Source organism: Mastigoproctus giganteus, chromosome 3 (genome assembly GCF_048544385.1).
Source record: "Mastigoproctus giganteus isolate SK-2022 chromosome 3, ASM4854438v1, whole genome shotgun sequence".
NCBI classification, from domain to species: domain Eukaryota; kingdom Metazoa; phylum Arthropoda; class Arachnida; order Uropygi; family Thelyphonidae; genus Mastigoproctus; species Mastigoproctus giganteus.
In genome coordinates this window covers 166,712,345-166,733,072 of record NC_143577.1, presented here as the reverse complement: position 1 = coordinate 166,733,072, position 20,728 = coordinate 166,712,345, and the positions used below count along the sequence as shown (strand labels likewise).

Sequence of the window (20,728 nt, the reverse complement as noted above, 5' to 3'; positions counted from 1 at the left end):
TGATCACAGAATGGTAAGATGTACACTTGATATAGATGTAGGAAAGGAAAGGAAAAAACTGACTCAAGTAAATGATACAAAGGTCTTTGAAATAACAGAGGAGGAGAAAAAGCATTATGTACTGGAACTTAAGAACAAGTTTGAGCTTCTGCAGACTGCTCAGGACCAAGATATCGACGAGGAATATTACAACTTTCTGAAAGTGATAAAGCCCAAGAAACCTGTAGGGAAACAGAAATCCAAAGAAGAAAAAATTAGTCAAGAAACACTTGTCATGATGAACCAAAGACGACAAATGAAGAGCAAGAAAAACACTGACAGGGAGAAAATTGAGTATACTGAGTTATGCAAAGCCATTAGAAAGAGACTCAGAGAGGACATAAGAAGATTTAACACAAGAAAAGTAGAACAAGCATTAAGGGAAAACAAAGAATTTAAATCAGTAATACAGAAAGACAAATGATACAGTAATACAGAAATGCCATGAGCAGTAATACAGAAAGACAAATGATACTGAAACTGAAGAATAGCGATGGTGTACTTATAAACAGAAGAGAAGGCATAATTCAAATAGCAGAAGACTACTATAGAGAATTATACAAGGAGCGAGGGAATGATACCAGCAGTGGGGAAGATGGATTGCAAAGTAGCAACACATACGACATACCTGATATTCTTCCTGATGAGGTAGAACATGCATTGAAGAAAATGAAGAATCAGAAAGCCCCGGGGGAAGATGAAGTTACTGTAGAGTTGTTAAAATTGGGAGGAAGAGACATAACACAAAAACTGGCAAGGCTCTTCACAAAGTGCATTAGAAAAGGTGTGATGCCTAAGCAGTGGAATAATGCAATCATAGTTTTGCTGCATAAGAAAGGAGATAAATCAGAAATTGGAAATTATAGACCAATTAGCTTGTTATCCCATATCTACAAGTTGTTCACAAGGGTCATTACTAACAGATTAGAAAGAATACTTGATGAGAATCAACCGAAAGAGCAAGCTGGCTTTAGGACAGGATTCTCAACTATGGATCACCTTCACGTAATATCACAGCTAATGGAGAAAGCAAATGAATATAAAACACCATTATGCCTGGCATTTGTGGATTATGAAAAGGCATTTGACTCCATACAGCATAAGGCAATGTTTCGGGCACTGGAAAGACAAGGCATAGATACTCCATATATTATGATTTTGAAGAAAATATATGAGAGTGCTACATCCTTTATTAGACTAGACAAAGACAGTAGCAAATTTAAAATCGAGAAAGGAGTTCGACAAGGAGACACAATATCTCCGAAGCTGTTTACTGCTGCCCTTGATGAAGCTTTCAGAAGATTAGACTGGTCGCAGAAAGGAGTCAATGTGAACGGAGAGTACCTAAACCATTTACGATTTGCAGATGACATTGTGGTCATAAGCCACGATCCCAAAGAATTAGAGGAAAATCTTAATCAGTTATGCACAGTTAGTAAGGATTTTGGACTAAAGATGAATATGGCTAAAACAAAAGTAATGATGAACAAGTATGCCACGGAAAGAGAAATAATGATTGAAGGAGCAGTAATTGAAAAGGTGGAGTCATATACTTATCTGGGACAAGTTATTAGCTGTAATAATGATAAATGGCTGGAAGTCAAGAGAAGAATAAATTTTGGATGTATAGCATTCAGGAAATATAGTCACATACTGAAGAGCAATATCCCAGTTTGTCTGAAACGTAAAATAATGAATCAATGTATACTCCCCACCATGACTTATGGAAGTGAAACTTGGGCACTCACCAAAAGAATGGAAGAGAAGCTAAGAACTACACAGCGAAGAATGGAACGAATTATATTGGGAATCAGACTGTTAGATAAGAAGAGAAACACATGGATTAGGCAGCAAACTCAAGTAAAGGACATTCTTATCAAAACTAAAGAACTAAAATGGTCTTGGGCAGGACACATAGCTCGAAGACATGATGACAGATGGACTAAGAAAATAACAGAATGGTACCCGAGAGGAGCTAGAAGAAAACCTGGAAGACAAAGGCGGAGATGGATAGATGAAATTCATGAGTTTTTGAGTAGTAAATGGATGGCTAGTGCTCAAAACAGAAGGAACTGGAAAGTTGCTGGAGAGGCCTTCATCCTGCAGTGGATTGAAAATGGTTGATGATGATGATGATGAATACCACACAAAAAAATCTGGCAGTAAGTGTGCAGTCAGATGTGGAGTTCTCTAAGCAGTGCAGATAATCTACTTGGATAGCTCATGGGGTTTTGTTAAGGATATACAGGAATTTTTCCAGCATGGGTAAATATCCCATTGAATAAGACAGTGGTTAGTCCACTTCTTGAGTTCTGCATACAAGTCTGAAAACCTCATTTTAGGAAGGATGTGGATCTGTTGTAACAGGTGCAGAGAAGAAAGAGATTAATGAGGGGAACAAAAGGGTAATCTCTTGGACAGCTCATGGGGTTTTGTTAATGATATACAGGAATTTTTCTAGCAGGGATGAGGAGGAGGAGTGATTATCCCATTGCATAAGACAATGGTTAGGCCACATCTTCAGTACTGCATACAAGTCTGAAATCCTTCCTAAAATGAGGCTTTTAGAAAGACTGCTGCAAATTAGGGACCTGCGAGGAACAGGCCTGATTGATGTGTTTAAGGTTTTGAAATGATTGAGTAAGCAATGCTGATTGATTTTGCAGGATAGCCACCCCCCCCCTGCTGATTTTTGAATCCGGATAAGTAGTGTATTCACATCTTTTCATTATATTCTACATTTCTGCAACAAATTTCTGTGGGTGAGAGGAGGTACATCTTTGCAATCCCCTACAGTTTTAAGTAGTTCAGATGCTATATAAACTTTCTTCCTTTCACCATTTGCTGCTACTAATACTACATTTATGAAGCCATATTAAGTTTAAGGTGTAATTTTGCATATGATCCCCAGCATGGTTAATGACAGCAATCAGGGTATGCTACTGTAATAAGATCTAGAAAAATCAAGCAGGTGGGATGAGAAGTGGCAATTCAGGTTCAACATTGTTAAATGCAAGATGCTGTAGGGGTAACAGCAGTAATCACAGAATAATATACCAACTGGTATGTTTAGAATCGCAGAATAACATACCAGTTGATATTTTATTCTGATTCTCTTTTGTTCCTCACCCACTGAAGATGGTGAGGAACCAAAGAGAACTTGGATTAACTGTACAGTCTGACAAGAAATTTCTGAGAAGCACACTCGCTGCTAGACAGCTGATGGGGTTTTGTCAATGACATTCACTAAATTTTTCCAGCAGGGACAAGAAGATAATTGTCCCATTATGTAAAGCAATGGTTAGGCCACATCTTGAGTGCTGCATGCAGGCCTGAAAACCACAGAGAAAAGCAAAATGTTAGTATGCAACACAAAAGGGTACTCTCACCAAAAAAGAATTCACTTCTGCAAACTGCTTGCTTGGAGGTAAGATATTTGAAAGAAAACCAGACTGAAATGTTTAAAGTTTTAAATGTATTACATAAACTAAACGTTGATGTTATCCTTACTCTTCTTTCTCGGGCAACACAGGTGAATGAATAAATTTAAATTGAAAAACGATGGTTGCAGGACAGATTTGTGAAAAATTATTTTCAGCCAGTAAATAATTTATTATTGAAACAAACTATCTGGTGGAAGTGGATAGTCTGAATAAATTTAAGGATGGATTATTGGTAACAAAAGAACTAAACTAAATGACACAGCCTGAGTGTTCCTATTTTTAAAATTTCATTACCTTCATTATTTCATCAATTTCTTCCAAAACTTGTTCTGCAGTAAACATAGGCTCTTGCTGAAGACTAGATATGATAAGAGAGTGCATGTCTAAGTCTTTTGCTAAGTCTTCATCTTCAGATGCATCTAACTCATCTCCGGAATCTCTATCCTATAAAAGAGAATAAAAAATTAAAGCTAAGTCTTATGGTAATGAAACAGATGACAATGCATTCACAAATGAAAATAGGAATAAGCGATTCAGTTAATATATGAGGTGCTTAGCATGTTAGTTTCATTTTATATAACAATTCCCTGAAAGGGTAGTTTGCTCAAGTCTTGCAAAGAATGATTCTCATGCGAAAATAAATTTCAGGATGACACACCTGCATAATAAAGAGTATTTTTTTTAACACACAAACGCCAGAATCACTGAACTTATTACTATTTCAAGATATTGTGCCTCTACAATGGCACAGTTTCCTTAATTGGCAATGCACTCGGCCTACTAGTTTCTATACTGACAGCATCAGTGCCTAGCCCTGGCAATGACAATGTGGCAGTCAATGCACATCCACTGATAATCACTGGATGGGGAGACTAAATCCTAACAATAAAGAGGATGGATCATGGTTCCCTACTCAAGGTTGCTAATCTCATTTTAAAATTTTCCACATGTGCATATGCATAGTTGTGAAGCAGAATGATTCTGCTCAGGCTTTTCCTTTCAAACCACCGAGAAGCAAGTTGCTGTAATACTGGACATCAACCATTAAAAGGGGTGACAGTAAACTGACAAGACTCCCATCCCAATTAAGACATTTGCCATGATCTTGCCAGCTGAAGGCTGTCTTGAATTTTCTGAGTGGTGGAAATCCTTAGTATTGCCATTCCATACCAGACTGTTTTCGACTCTAGAGTAAGTAGTGTATTCACATCTTTTCACTATTTGCTGCATTTCTGCATGGGCGGGTGCCTTTCTGCACTCCCCACTATTTGAACTAGTTCAGCTGCTAATGTTTCACCAAAAGGCATTGTGCATCAGCATCCTGGAACCCAATGATACACACTTCCTTGAACAATGTATCCTTTAATAACTCCCTCTATATTTTCAAAACCTATACACTTTTGATGCAAAGCTCCTTGACACAACGTATCCACAACTGTAAAGCTATCAGCTGTATGTAACTGTGGCGGTGAAATAATTCCTCATAGGCTTTGGAAAAACATACCAATTACGCACACACCACATAAGATCTTTGCCCTGTATTACGTATAGAAACTGCAGAAAATTTCACTTAGGTCACTTTTTTTCATATAAATTTGATGCACAGCACTATTGCACACTCAATGACAATCTGATGACATCTTGTAACTGCTTCTAAAGGGCACGGCCATACGTCAAGGAGAGAGCAGTATGACTACCATCTGCCACAGTGTTTTCTCATTCTGGTGTATACATACAGACACTGTGCATAAATACCATTAAAAAATGTCCAGATCAACCTTGAAATACCTTAATAACTAGCCATTAACCCTGTAACTAATAGTTACAGTTAACCATTTGTACACCCAAATGTACAAACACCCATTACAGAAAATATTAATATAGAGAAGTAATAAGAATCATTCCTTCCTTGTTCCATTTACCATGGGATCATACTGTGCTGCCTTTGAAAAGAATCAGAGAAGCTAATTCACTTAAAATATAAAGGCTGAAGGATATTATTAGGAACTCAATTTGGAGATAGCATAATTTAAATAATTTAATAAATACCAATACTAACTAATATATGGAAGTATCTTACATTTCAGAGTTCTGTGGCTCCTTCTGATGTAAATCCAAACATCTAACAATTAAACTACTAATAATGACTACATTTTTCACTAACATAGTGAAAAATGTAGTCATTATTGTAGTCATAATGTAGTCATAGCATGGAGGCTGAGTGAAGACTAAGGAGAGCTGTAAACTAGGATCATTTCTAGAATGCTCAATCAGTGCTAGGGACTTAGAATGGATTGCTAGGATAGATTAAGCCATCATGAAGCATTTTTTTGCTATTAATCATGCAGACTATCAGGTTGGGGGTGTGTTCCAGCCTGCTGCTATTTAGTTGGCTCAGAGACATTGCCCTTCTGTTGCTGTTGTCAATTGATGAAGCTTGATTATGGTGGCCACTAGTATTACAGCTGCTCAGGAAGTTCTGGGTTGAGGTTGCAGATCTTGTTCTGGGCAGGCCTTTAAGTCTGAGAACAGGACTATCCAGGAGAGGAATTGTCACCTATCTATATTTCTGTAAACAACATGTAGTTCTTTTGTATGTGGAAGGCTTCAAACAATTTTCATGACCTGACAACAGCAACATATGAGCAGTGAGTCCAAGTTAACTACTAACAACTGGAGCAAGCATCCATGCTACCTCACCAGCCGGAGCATTACTGTTAATGTCCCATACCATAGAGTCACCTATCTGGTTCATAGGGGCTGTCCCCAAGGCTCTGTACTGGGGCCACGCCGGTGGAATGTTGTACTCGACAAATTCCTTATTCGATGTCACCTCATAGGCTTATGTGGGCATCGGATTCTGGCCGTGGCTGCAGATTCCAGGGATCAGCTCAAGACCCAAGCAAACAGGGTGCTACTACCCATGCAGGAATGGGCTAACCTCCATAATCTCTGGATTTCCCAGCTAAGACAAATTCCATTCTCCTAAAAGAACACAATCTGAGAAGACCCCCACAGAACAAGATTGATGGAACCACTATCGGGCTCACCTCAGAGCTAAAATACCTTGGCAAAGTGCTGGACTCTGGTTTCACCTTCCTACCACATCTGAAATATTTGCAATCTAAAATTAGAAACAACATCACCTTGGTAGCCAGAGTTATGTGCAGGGATTGGAGCCTCACCCGCCGCATATTCTAGCTCTTCTATAGGGCAGTCTTCCTACCGGCAATAAACCATGCCTCAGGCATTTGGTACCATCGAGCTGCTCTCGTAACCATTATGAAAAAGCCAGATACCACCCAGAGATCCATCCTGCTGATCATCATGCAGGCCTGCTGTACAGTGAGCACACATGCACTGCAAGTGTGGGCCACCACCCTGCTGATAGATCAGGAGGTGGTTCGATGTGGGCTCCTTTACCATCTCTGTTTAAGGGTAAATCAGTCACCTTCATGAACTTTACCATTCTGGTTTATGTAGTATTGTGTTTTGTTTTGTTGTTGTGTCACTAGCTGCTTGCCAACAACACAAAAGCAGAGAAGCGACGACTCACTTTCCACTTGCAGCAGGTCAGGCAGACAAGATGGACGAATTCCAACAAAAGGGAAAATAACAAAGAAATTTGTTCTCTATGTAGACAAGGACTACCCTAAATCTCCAACATGGTTTCCCCCTGGTGTGCATACAACATTCCTTCTGACAGGACAAGGCTCCATCAAAGCCAAACTCGCACCCATAGGAACCATCGAGGATCTGTACTGCCTTTGTCGGGCTCTGGAAAGCTGGTCACATCTGATGCATGACTATCCCCTCTATGAAGATCTACAAAGTCAAATGATCACAAGACTTACCTTCCTCCCAAAGGACAAGGAACATCATATCCTGGATAGAAACAAAGAATATAGCCTTCACACACTTTGCCCAAAAGCTATTCAAGAAGAGATCTTTCCCTCAAGACCATCAACAACATCTACCCACCCTAATGATGGATTAGAAATGCTTACTTAAACCCCTCCAGGAAGGATACAAGCTTAGAAGACCTGATATGTGTGTCCTGGAGAACCCATATGGGCTTGTTCTGCCACTAGCCTGCTTCCCAATTGACGGTCAGAACCAGGCAAACTAGCTTGGTTCACTCTGCTTCCCCATCCCTATACCCAACTTGCCTGATGGAGTCCTCTCCATCAGGCAAAGGCATCCCCAAAGGCATCCTTTGAGGATGCCTTCCTCTACATGGGTACACGTGTTCATAAAAATCTCCGTGTTATGGTATTTCACGCATTAAAAACAAAGGGGCTTATGGGGAAAATAGGGATGGGGCAGAGCACTACTATAAAAAAATATTCAATCTAGTAAGTAAAACACTAAAAAAACGTTAGAAACCCAATAAAATTGCTAACACAGGTTTAAACATCTTAAATTTCTAATAAATAAATAAATATTACAGTAAATATAGCACTGTAATATATACATACTAATTAATATTTCTATTCACTGCCTTTTTTTTTTGAAGTATTAAATTTAAACAGTAAAAAAGGTAAAGAATCAATAACGACGAATGCAGCATACACAAATTGCACAAGTGAGATATGGAGTAAAAAGTATGAAGCTTAAAAAATAAGGAATGAAGAGATGTTGAAATTTTACTTATGGTTTTGATATGATTTCAATGAAGGGGGAAAACACATTTCATAATAATACAGTAAAAATCCATAGATAGTGTTTTTTTCTGTTGCTGTGTCTCTAGCTGATTGGCTGCAGGGCCCCTAGTGGGACACTAGGTTGCCCGCCATCATACTCTGGCTAGTATCTGCTAGGGTTGCCTGAGCTTCCTGACAGAGGCCAATTTAAAAAAGAAAGATGAGAGAGAGAGAGAGAGAGAGAGAAAGAAAAAAAAAAAAGAAGAAGAAAGAAAGTGTGAAGGTTGCATGGGGAGATAGCAAAGGTAGGTCCAAATGAGGGTAACGCTTCGAGTGGCTTGAAAGAGAAATTAAGCCACCAAGAGGCCTAATGACTCTGATGAGTATAATAAGGAACTGTACAGGGAAATAGAGTGGGCCAGTAAATCAGAGTGTCTTATAATGGGAGATTTTAATTTCCCAGATATTGACTGGAATTTGGGGGCTGGTTACTCACACACTAGCAGGGCTTTTGTGGATTTATTGGATGATTGTTTTCTACATCAGCATGTTCGGGAGGCAACTAGAGGGAGTAATACTCTTGATTTGATTATCAGCAGTGATTCTTCATGCATTAAGAATCTGCAGATAAATGAACCACTAGGTGGCAGTGATCACAGTGTGCTGAAGTGGGATTTACTCAAAGAGGTAACTACCATTAGGGGTAAAGGGAAGGGTTATTCCTTCCGTAAAGGCGACTACGATGGACTGAGACAGTATTTAAATTCTATACAGTGGGACCAACTGATGATGTTACCAACAGCAAATTCAAAATGGGAAGCATTCAAAGAACTTATCTTGAAAGCTACTAGGCTTTACATACCAACTAAGAAATATTGTTCAAGGTTTAGGCCAAAATGGATGTCAGATGAACTAATGAGGCATATGGCAGAGAAGAAAAATGCATGGGATACATACAAATTAACACATGACACAGAAGCCTATGATAGATACAAGTTGATATGCAACCAAGTTACAAAGGAGGTTAGGCAGGCGAAGGCAGATTACGAGAAATCCTTGGCAAGGGATGCAAAGAAAAACAGCAAAGAGTTCTTTACTTATGTAAACTCTAGAAGGAAGGGGATGAATCAGATTGGTCCACTTGATATTGATGGGTCAAGTGTTGATGATCCTGCTCAGGTAGCTAACAAACTAAATGAATATTTTGCATCGACATTCACACATGAGGAGTTATTCAGCGAGGGGAATGCCAGAGGTGTATTCAACTCTAGCAGTAAGCTACAGAATCTTGAAATAACTGGGAGTAAAGTGGAGGAGAAACTGTTGAAGATAAACACAAGAAAGGCACCCGGGGTGGATGGGATCTATCCAGTTATATTAAAGGAGGCAGCAAAGGAAGTAAGCAAACCCTTAGCCATAATTATGAGAGCTTCCTTGGACTCAGGGGAGGTACCCATAGACTGGAAATGTGCAAATGTGACCCCAATTCACAAAGGAGGATCAAAGGCTGACACAAGTAATTATAGACCTGTGAGCTTAACTTCTGTTCCAGGAAAATTAATGGAGGCACTGGTTAGCATTAGCATTAGTAGAGGCATTTGATGCAAGAAAGCAAGCTTATGCAGCATCAGCCAAAAAAAAAAAAAAAAACCCCACTTCCACTTCACCCCTCTGTTCATTCAAAATACCTGTCCAGCTGAGCCTTAAACTTATTTAGGCTATCAACCTCCACCACAAGGGATGGAAGTCTGTTCCACCAACCAACCACCCGCTGGCTAAAGGCAAATTTCCGCACGTCTATCCTACATCTGTCTTTCCTCAATTTGAATTTATGCCCTCTCAGGTGATTTTTCTGAGCTAGAGGAAGAATCCCATCAGCATTGAGCATGCTTAAACCATTCAAGGCTTTATACACCTCTATCAGATCACCTCGCTGGTGTCTAGTCTCCAGACACTGTAATTTGCAAAACTTAAGCCTTTCTTCGTAAGAGCACCCCTTTGTTCCATTCACTAATCTTGTTGCCCTTCTCTGTACTCGTTCCAGCAGCTCTACATCCTTCTTGAAATGAGGCCTCCAGACCTGTATACAGTACTCTAGGTGTGGCCTGACCATCGCCTTATACAATGGAATAATCACCTCCTTATCCCTGCTGGAAAAATTCCTGTATATCATTGACAATACTCCATGAGCTACTCTTGCAGCCCGTCTGCACTGCTCAGAGAACTTCATATCTGCCTGCACAACCACCCCCAAGTCCCTTTCATTCTCTACCACTGTCAGTGTAGTACCACAGAGTTGATACGTTGCTCTGGGGTTGCTGTTTCCCATGTGTAGTACTTTACATTTGTCAATGTTAAACTTCATTAAAGAAGCACTGCAGGATCATTTAGACAAGACTTCAGTTATAGCTCAGACACAGCATGGTTTTGTTAAGGGGAGGTCTTGCCTGACCAACTTGATTGGATACTATGATGCAGTCACAAAAGAACTGGATGCAGGGAATAACTTTGATATTATATACTTGGATCTTAGAAAGGCTTTTGATACATGGAAGACTGCTACACAAATTGGAGCAGTGTGACATTGGAGGCAAATTGCTGCTATGGATAAAGGGGTGGTTGAGGGGGAGAAGACAGAGAGTGGTAATCAATGGACACTGCTCATCGTGGACTGATGTTATTAGTGGAGTCCCTCAGGGCTCAATGTTGGGTCCATTATTGTTTTCTGTATTTATAAATGATATTGATGATGGTATATCGGGCTTAATGTTCAAGTTTGCAGACAATACAAAGGTTGGCAGAGTTGTCAAGGACACTACTGACACTATGCTGCTGCAACAGGATCTGGAAAGGTTGAGCAGATGGGCTGAGAGGTGGCAAATGAAGTTTAACATTGACAAATGTAAAGTACTACACATGGGAAACAGCAACCCCAGAGCAACGTATCAACTCTGTGGTACTACACTGACAGTGGTAGAGAATGAAAGGGACTTGGGGGTGGTTGTGCAGGCAGATATGAAGTTCTCTGAGCAGTGCAGACGGGCTGCAAGAGTAGATCATGGAGTATTGTCAATGATATACAGGAATTTTTCCAGCAGGGATAAGGAGGTGATTATTCCATTGTATAAGGCGATGGTGAGGCCACACCTAGAGTACTGTATACAGGTCTGGAGGCCTCATTTCAAGAAGGATGTAGAGCTGCTGGAACGAGTACAGAGAAGGGCAACAAGATTAGTGAATGGAACAGAGGGGTGCTCTTACGAAGAAAGGCTTAAGTTTTGCAAATTACAGTGTCTGGAGACTAGGCACCAGGGAGGTGATCTGATAGAGGTGTATAAAGCCTTGAATGGTTTAAGCATGCTCAATGCTGATGGGATGCTTCCTCTAGCTCAGAAAAATCACCTGAGAGGGCATAAATTCAAATTGAGGAAAGACAGATGTAGGATAGACGTGCAGAAATTTGCCTTTAGCCAGCGGGTGGTTGGTTGGTGGAACAGACTTCCATCCCTTGTGGTGGAGGTTGATAGCCTAAATAAGTTTAAGGCTCAGCTGGACAGGTATTTTGAACGAACAGAGGGGTGAAGTGGAAGTGGGTTTTTTTTTTTTTTTTTTTGGCTGATGCTGCATAAGCTTGCTTTCTTGCATCAAATGCCTCTACTAATGCTAATGCTAATGCTAAAAGTGTTCAGCTATGTCTGGGTGGAGTGAACTTTTCTTTTATTTTCTCTAAACCCTGATATATGAACAACTATTTAATATGAGCAAGTGGTTGCCAGTTAATGCAGTACTCAATCATTTAAAATACCAATTATACTAAAGTAAAATAATATTTGATTTAAGATAATTTAACTTCACATACCCTTCGTTCATTCAGATTTAAAGATGGAATTTGCAGTTTCCTGGCATATGACTTAGACCAATCGATTGGGAGAATATTGCCAAAATTTCCTGTGAGTGTCCACCACATTCTTGAATGGGGAGAGAGAAAAAAAAAAAAAAAAGATACAATTAACTTGTGTACAATCCATTATAGCATTCCCAAGAACAAAATCCAAACAAACTTGATTTCAATTATTTTAATTGTAAACCAGCAAACAAGTTGAAGGTAAAGCACCACTTTACATTAGTTCTGAATTTATAATAGCAAATTAAAAGATTAAATACATTCACATATGATATTTAATAAGCAAATTATAGCAGACTACCAACATATCAGTCGAAGACCATCACTTAACTAGCAATTAAGTGGTAATTCCAACTGTCAAATAAATGGCCTGAGAGGCTGGTCAATGGGTCAGGTCATTTATTTTTCAGCATGCAATTTATTGGTCAACAAGTGACCAATGAATTACATGCTGAAAAAATTAGCTTAAAATTCGAAAAGAAATTGGGATACTAAAAAATGAGTAAAAAATAGTTCTAGATTATTTGCCAATCTAGAATTGGCTGTGTACTAATATGATGCATTTGCACTAACTTGTACATAGTAAAAAATAGTACAGTGGAGGCAGACCATGATGCAATTGTACTAACTAACTTGTATGCTAGTTAACTAGCATACAAGTTAGTACAATTGCGCCACCGGGCTAGCCGAGTGGGTAAAGTACCTGCCCGGCAACCCAAAGGTCGCGGGTTCGATTCCCGCCTCGGGCTTGGATCAAAGTACTGCAAAAACCTTGGGAGGTGCAATATGGCCACAGAAGCCGATGCGCCAACAACTACCAAATCAAAAAAAAAAAAAAAAAAAGTACAATTGCATCATCATTTACATAGCCAACTACTTAAGTAGTTATAAATTGTCATCATTAAGTATATCGCGCTGTGTATATTAAGTATATCTCAATTTATAACTTTTTAATGTAGTTGGCTATGTAAATGATGCAATTGCACTAACTTGTATGCTAGTTAACTCCCTACATAACCTGAGGCTCTAGCCCTAAACTATACTGTAATCTAAATTACTCCACACCATCAGACATCTCTCATATTGTGGTGGAGTTATACTTCGCAACTGGGTTGTTATCATTGCAACACCAGAGTATCTGCCCACCTCCTGACGAGGAGCCAATAAGCTCTGAAATGGTGCCGTATGGGTGATGGTATCCGCTGAGAATAAGTAACAATAGTCTTCTATGGTGAAGCGTTACTTATTCGAGGTATTGCAATATCATGGCAACTCATTGCGGAGGTATTCACAATACGAGATATACTTGATGCCAATTTATAACTACTTAAGTAGTTGGCTGCATACAGAAATGATGCAATTGCACTAACTTGTACACTAGTATCCTACGTAACCTGAGGCTCTAGCCCTAAACTATATGTAATCTAAATGCTTAAACTTAAACTAAATGCTTAAGTCAAAAAAGAAAGGAAAAAGAGGGAACTGGAACCAAAAATGTATGTTCAAAACCAAAAGTTAACCCAACTCATTTCAAGTTCAATAGTAATTACAAGAATATTTTGAATGTAAACTTTACAAAGAAAAATAATTGCAAATTATGATTAAAAGGATTATAAAATTATAGAAAATGCTAAAAATAAAAGGCCAATTTGTTACAAAAAAAAAAAAAAAAAAAAGCAGTTTGAAACAAGAATTTATAGAAGTCACAGTTTATAACAGATCATTGTTAAACCAATCAATCCAATGGTTTAAGAGTTCATATCTATGGTCATAAATACCAATAAAATACAAAATAGATAATATTAAAGTTTTCTTTTCAAAGTTTTATTCTCAAACATTCTAAAAAAAGACATGTACACAACATTGACAACAATTCAACTAAGTTTACATACAAGTAGTAGTAGTGGCATGTGATGCCAGAAAGCATTTGTATGAGCTTATGCAGCATCAGCTAAAAAAAAAAAAAAAACACACACCATTCCCTCCAAATGCCTGTCCAGTTCCTCCTTAAATTTATTCAACCTATCAACTTCCACAATGACAGATGGAAGTTTGTTCCAGCAATTAACCACCCACTGGCTAAAGGCAAATTTAAGCACATCTATTCTACATCTGTCTTTTCTTAATCTGAATTTATGCCCCCTTAGGTTCGTAATCTGAACAAGTGGAAGGATCCCATCAAAATTCAGCGTGCTCAACCCATTCAAGGCCTTATACACCACAATCAGATCACCGCACAGGTGCCTGGTCTCCAGCCGCTGCAATTTGCAGAACTTAAGCCTCTCTTGGTAAGAGGATCCCTTCATTCCCCTCACCAATCTTGTTGCCCTTCTCTGTACACACTCAAGTAAATCTACATCCTTCCTAAAATGAGGCCTCCAGACCTGTACGCAGTACTCAAGGCATGGCCTGACCATTGCCTTATACAGAGGGATAATCACCTCCTTTTCCCTGCTAGCAAAATTCCTATATATCATTGACAAAACCCCATGACCTGCCCTAGCAGCCTGTCTGCATTGCTCAGAAAGCTTCATATCTGCCTGCACAATTACTCCCAGGTCTTTTTCATTTTCTACTAACTTAAGTGTAGTACCACACAGTTGGTACGTTTCTCTGGGGTTACTTCTACCCATATGCAGTACTTTGCATTTGTCAAGGTTAAACTTCAGTTGCCACTTCTTAGCCCATCTGCCCAAATTATCTAGATCCTGTTGCAGTAGAACACAGCCATTACTGTCATTAACAACCCTGCCAACTTTTGTATCAGCTGCAAACTTCGACATTAAGCCTGATATACCTTCATCAATATCACTGATAAATATACAAAACAACAGTGGACCCAACACCGAACCCTGTGGGACTCCACTAATAACATTAGTCCCCGAAGAGCAGCACCCATTGATTACCACCCTCTGTCTTCTCCCACTTAACCATCCTTTTATCCATTGTAGCAAGTAAAACTAACCTAGAATATACGAGTGAAACCTAAAATTGAAGATCTACATATGCTAAAAATAAAAGGCCAATTTGTTACAATAAAAAAAAAAAAAAAGCAGTTTGAAACAAGAATACTACATCTTATACATATACTAGGTCTTATACTACATCTATGTACAATGTAGTATAAGACCGTAGTTTAAAATATTTAAAATTTAAATTTTTCTTTTTTCAAATACATTTTTTGCATATGTTTGAAAAGCTTGAAAGTAAGTAGAATTTTCTAAAGATTTAGGTTCAATACTTCATTGGACAGATCCAACGACAGAAAAAAGCTATTGACAGAATTCGTTATAAGGATAAGAATAGTGCATGTATGCTCAATTAAAACACAATAGTTTAAAGTTAAAAAATCCATGACCAGTCAAGAAAATGTTTATGCATATTGGGTGAGAACCATTTTAAGGAATTATTGTTTATAAATGGCATATCTGGAACAAAGTGTTCGGTAGTAAGCCCTTTAATTTTGCCAATGCATTTGCCATCCGTCATTTAATACTTATAAGCAGTGAAGTTTTTCATCTTCAAGAGAAACAGAAATTTGGATACCACCAACTTTATGAGAAGTAAATTTGAATACCAACATCCATAGGTAAACCTTTTCTGATGGAAAAGCACAAACCATGGTAAATCTGCTGAAGGTCTAAAGCCCAGAAGACCCCAAAGAGCTGGACTATTGACAGTTTTGCAAGCTCTAAGGAGAACTAACAGAAATCTTCTTTGGATGAATCCAAAACTGTCTTGAACTGTAAGGAACTTGGCCCAATGGAACCAGGCTATAGGAGCATATGTTACTACAAGTAAAACAACTGCTTTAGTCAAGTCTTGTAAAATGAATTATTTCTGAAATAAAATTTAACTTTATCAATTAGATAAAAAAAATTCCCAGATACTTTATAATAGCAGCAAAGAAAGAAAGTCACCATTAGTTTTGACTAAAGGGTCTGAGAGATAATGAACCCTTAAAAACAAGCATGTTAGTTTGTTTATTGCTAAATATTTTCAACTGTTCAGAAAAGAACAAATATGCAAGTGGTTCAAAATATGACAGTCATTAATTTTCAGCTGACAGATCTGGAATTTTGGAATTTGTGCAGAAGCCACTGGTTCAATACAAGATGGAGAACAAAAAGAGACCTGGGTAATTGTGCAGTCTGACCTGAAGTTCTCTAAGCAGCACAGATAAGCCAGCTCTTGAGGTTTTGTCGATGATATACGGGAATTTTGCCAGCAGGGATAAAGAGGTGATTATTCCATTGTACAGCCACTCCCCGACTTACATAAGGATTGCGTTCCGCGGAACTCTACGTAAGTCGGAATTACCCTAAATGCTTATGCAGCACTCATAACTATGCGCACTGAATGTAGAAATATTAGACTGAGCCCATGATTCCTGCCATCTCTCATGATTTTAAGCCCCTTCCTCCATATAGCTGTGGCAGGTCCCACAAACATTTCACATTTTTAAACATGTCCATTAATTGCAATTCTGAGACCTGCATACATCCTATTATGGAGACCATTATTTTACATCATGACAAGAGATGGTGGGTTAACGACAGGGCTGGTGTACGCTGCACCATTCCCGTGGAGTCTGACGGTTGAGTATTTCGCTGTTCCCTTTCCCTTCACTACACACAATCCCCACTTGTTTTTAATGCATGTGCAAAGCTATTCTTCTTCTTTATCTTCGCCTTCTTCCCACGTTTATATGGAGCTCAGCATTTCCATCCTTAATTCTTTTTCTCCATTCCTCCCTATCCTGGGCTTCCTCTCTCCTCCATCCTCTCTCTTTTAAATCCTCTGCCACCTTATCCTTCCATCTCAGCTTAGGTCTCCCCCTCTTCCCTATCACCTCCAACTTTTCACACCTCTTCCCCACATACTCCTCACTTCTTCATCCCACATGTCCAAGCCACCTCAACCTAGATTCCTGCATTTTTTTTACTCAGAGGACCCACCTTAACTGTACCTCATGTAGTCATTTCTTATCCTGTCCTTCCTCGTCACACCACACATCCATCTTAGCATCCTCATCTCCGCCACTTCCATCTTCTTCTCCTGGGCCCTTGTAATCGCCCATGTCTCAGCACCGTACATCAATGCGGGTCTAACCACAGTTTTATACACTCTTCCCTTCATTCTACAATTTACTTTCTTATAACACAGCACCCACTCATCTTTCTCCAGTTCAACCATCCACATTGCACTCTATGCTGTATTTCTGCACTCAATCCCTCTCAACGTTCGATCCCAGATACTTAAATTTCAAAAGTGATGCTACCATCACTTTCAGTTTTATAGAACTCTCATCTTCTCCATTCAGTACCATATATTCTGTCTTTGTTCTACTTATCCTCATGCCTCTCTCTTCCAATGCTTTCCTCCATTCCTCCAATTTCTTTTCTACCTTTCCTTAGAATGGTTCGCACAGTACGATATCATCCACGAACAGCATACTCCATGGTGCTCTACTCTTCACTTCTCTCACCAACACATCCATTACCAGATCAAACAGATATGGGCTAAGAGCTGATCCCTGGTGCAGTCCAATTTCTACAGAGAACCCCTCAGTCATACCTACATTACTCTTAACCTGAGTCACCGCTCCCTCGTACATTTCCTTCACAATTCTGAGACCTGCATGTGCAAAGCTATACCTCTGCATAATATAAGGACTTGTTATTGTGTATCTTGTTTAAGTTGGTAAAAAGGCTCATTACCTTGAAAGCTTCTTCATGCTTGTTTTATCACTTTTATTTTCTTTATATTAATAGTTTAATAAATAATTTATACTTATCTTTTATTATTTTATACTTATCTTTTATTTACCACCTTCCTAATAATAAAAGATAAGTATAAAATAATTTATACTTATCTTTTATTATTAGGAAGGTGGTATTAAGGTCTTAATGTCTGCTGATGATGTGAAACTTTACTCATGGATCAACTGTCAAGCTGATGCAGATAACCTTCAAGCTGCTCTTAACTCTTTTGCTAATTGGGTTGGGTTGCTTTAAATGGTTTGGAGTTTAATCCTAGTAAATGTAGCTCAATTTTATTTGCTTCAAGGAAAACTATGATGATTTTAGTAAACCAGTACTACAAGGATTTTCTGATTACCAGAGATGCCGAAGTTAAAGATCAGGGTGTAACCTTTACAGCTGGATGTGAGTTTGAAAAACATATCAGAAATATATTAACCCCAGGGGCTCACATTTGGTGAGTATGGGCTTGGCACACCCAGGTCCTGAGCTCGCTCGCTCTCTCTCTCTCTCTCTCAGGGTAACTCGGGACTCTTTTTTGGCTGGTGCAGCATAAGCCTCAGGCTTCCTTGCACCATATGGCTAATAATAATAATAATATCAAGCTGTTGTTGTAGTTCGGTTTAACGACACAAGGCCTACTACTGCCAAATTGTGTCTCTTCATCGTTAATTGACAAAAGGCATATTGTTAGAGAGATTAAATTATATGCTTCTGTACAAACCAATATGTTTTAGATATAATAAAATTTCTTCAATATTTGCTTCATTTCCTAAGATGCGAGATAAATCAGGTGATATATTCAACGTAGAGAGTGACTGAAAAGTGTTTGATCGGATTGTTGAATGTAAGGGACAATCAACCAGGAAATGACGGACTGTAAGTTACGTCTGACAGGATGACCACTGCGGTGGGCTTTCCCCCAATAATAGGAAGAGATGAGTATGGTGAGTGTCCAATTCCGAGTCTTGCCAGTACCACTTCCTCTCGTCTATTTCTTCGGAAGCAAGACAGCCACAGCTTTGGATCTTCTTTTATCGTTAATGTCACTTTTCCAGGTCTGTGACCATTTATAATAGCAGGCTTTGCGTATGACTGACTTAAAATCAGACAAAGGAACCTGAGGATATTGTGAGAGAGCGGGTTGAGGATGTTTAGCGGCAAAGTCAGCACTTTCATTTCCCGGAATGCCTGAATGGCCAGGGATCCAGCAAAAACTGATTGAACATACTGCAAGCAAATAGCTGGGAATGAATCTGTTTCAATGTAGGGTGAGAAATGGAGGAATTCCTCCTTATGGCAGAGACAGCACTAAGAGAATCTGTGTAAATTATTGCAGATGAGATGGAAAGCTCAATTATCATACTGAGCGCTAACTTAATGGCATATAATTCGGCTGTGAAGACACTGTAAGCAAGCGGTAGTGTGGATGAACTTGTACACAAAGGAAAAACTGCCACAGCACCTACCATACTCTCAGTTTTTGAACCATCCATATAAATTTTACAGGCATGGTTGTTCGTAGCATGAGCTGAATGTAACTGTCTGATATTGCAGGAAGGTATATTTTTCCCCAACTGGAGGAAGTATGTATCTTGAGAGACAGACACATATGTCCAAGGAGCAACAGGTGTAGTTGTGTCTTGGAAAATTTCATTTAAATTGACATTCCAAGTCTGAACAAGCTCTTTGATCCTGAGAGAGGCGGGTCTATTTTCTTTTGGTTTGCTCTCATAGAAGGCATCCCAATGAGTATTATAGAGATACTCCCAACTTGGGTGCGATGGCAGACTCTGGATCTTAGCAGCGTAGTGAAGCAGTAGTGTTTTTCTACGCAGGTGTAATGGGGGATCGTGCGCTTCAATATATAGTTTGGATTGGAGAAGTCCTGAAAGCTCCCAGCACAGTTCTCAGAGCACTGTGATGGATCATATTTAGCCGTTTTAAAGTAGTGCTCCTGGCAGAGTCATACACTGGACAACCATAATCTAGTCGTGAATGGATTAAACTTCTATAGAGATGCAGCAAAGTAAACCGATCAGCTCCCCCTGACAGATGAGACAGAACGAAGTATATTCAAATGTGAGCTTGGAAATTTAGTGATGTGAGCTTGGAAATTTAGTTTGCGGTCTAATAATAGTCCAAGAAATTTAACGGTATTAACAAGCGGGATTGGAGTATTGTTTATTTGCAGTTCAGGTTTGGGACAGAGAGCTCGCTTCTTGCAAAAGTGAGTGACAGTGCATTTCTTTTCTGAAAGTCTGTAACCGTTCAGTGAAGTCCAGGATTCTATTTTGGTTATGGCAAGTTGTAGCTGCCGTTCAATGGTATTCATACTTTGAGATTGACAGGAAATGGTAAGATCATCTGCATACATATACATTTGAACAGTTTTTGGGATATCTCATGTCATGCTGCTAACTCAGATTGAAAACAGTGTTGGACTGAGTATTGATCCCTGTGGGACTCCCTCTTCCTGAATGTGAGATGTAGAGAGGATGTTTTTGTATCGGACTTGAAAAGAGCGCAATTGCAGGAAATTTTGAATTATTTCCGGTAAATAGCCCGGAAGCCCCAGATGGTAAAGCTCCCTAACAATACCATGACGCCATGTTGTATCAAATGCCTTTTCAAGATCTATATTGACCATGACTAGATGTTGTTTCATGACAAAGGCATTGAGGATATGAGATTCGGCTTTGATAAGCACATCCAGCGTTCATCTATTTTTCCGAAAGCCATATTGTTGTTCTGGAAGGAGATTCTCTGACTCCAGGATGTAGGTGAGTCTAGTATGAACCATCCTTTCGAAAATTTTTCCCATGCAGCTCGTAAGAGATATTGGCCTGTAATTTTCAACACAGGAAGGATCTTTTCCTGGTTTTGGTAGGGCGATAACGAACGAATGGCGCCATGAAGAAGGATAGGCATTTTCAG

At 39.1% G+C, this 20,728-nt stretch overlaps 1 protein-coding gene across 1 annotated transcript in view; it reads right to left on the bottom strand.

Annotated features, from left to right (window-relative positions):
* Positions 1–20,728, bottom strand: part of LOC150088395 (fasciculation and elongation protein zeta-2-like) — a 224,977-nt gene that overhangs the window by 149,247 nt on the left and 55,002 nt on the right. The window contains exons 3-4 of the mRNA XM_090369484.1: positions 11,985–12,093; positions 3,777–3,926 (exon numbers count right to left, since the gene is read on the bottom strand). Of these exons, the coding sequence (XP_090225610.1) occupies positions 3,777–3,926; positions 11,985–12,093 (259 nt within the window). The remainder of the gene's footprint in view (positions 1–3,776; positions 3,927–11,984; positions 12,094–20,728) is intronic.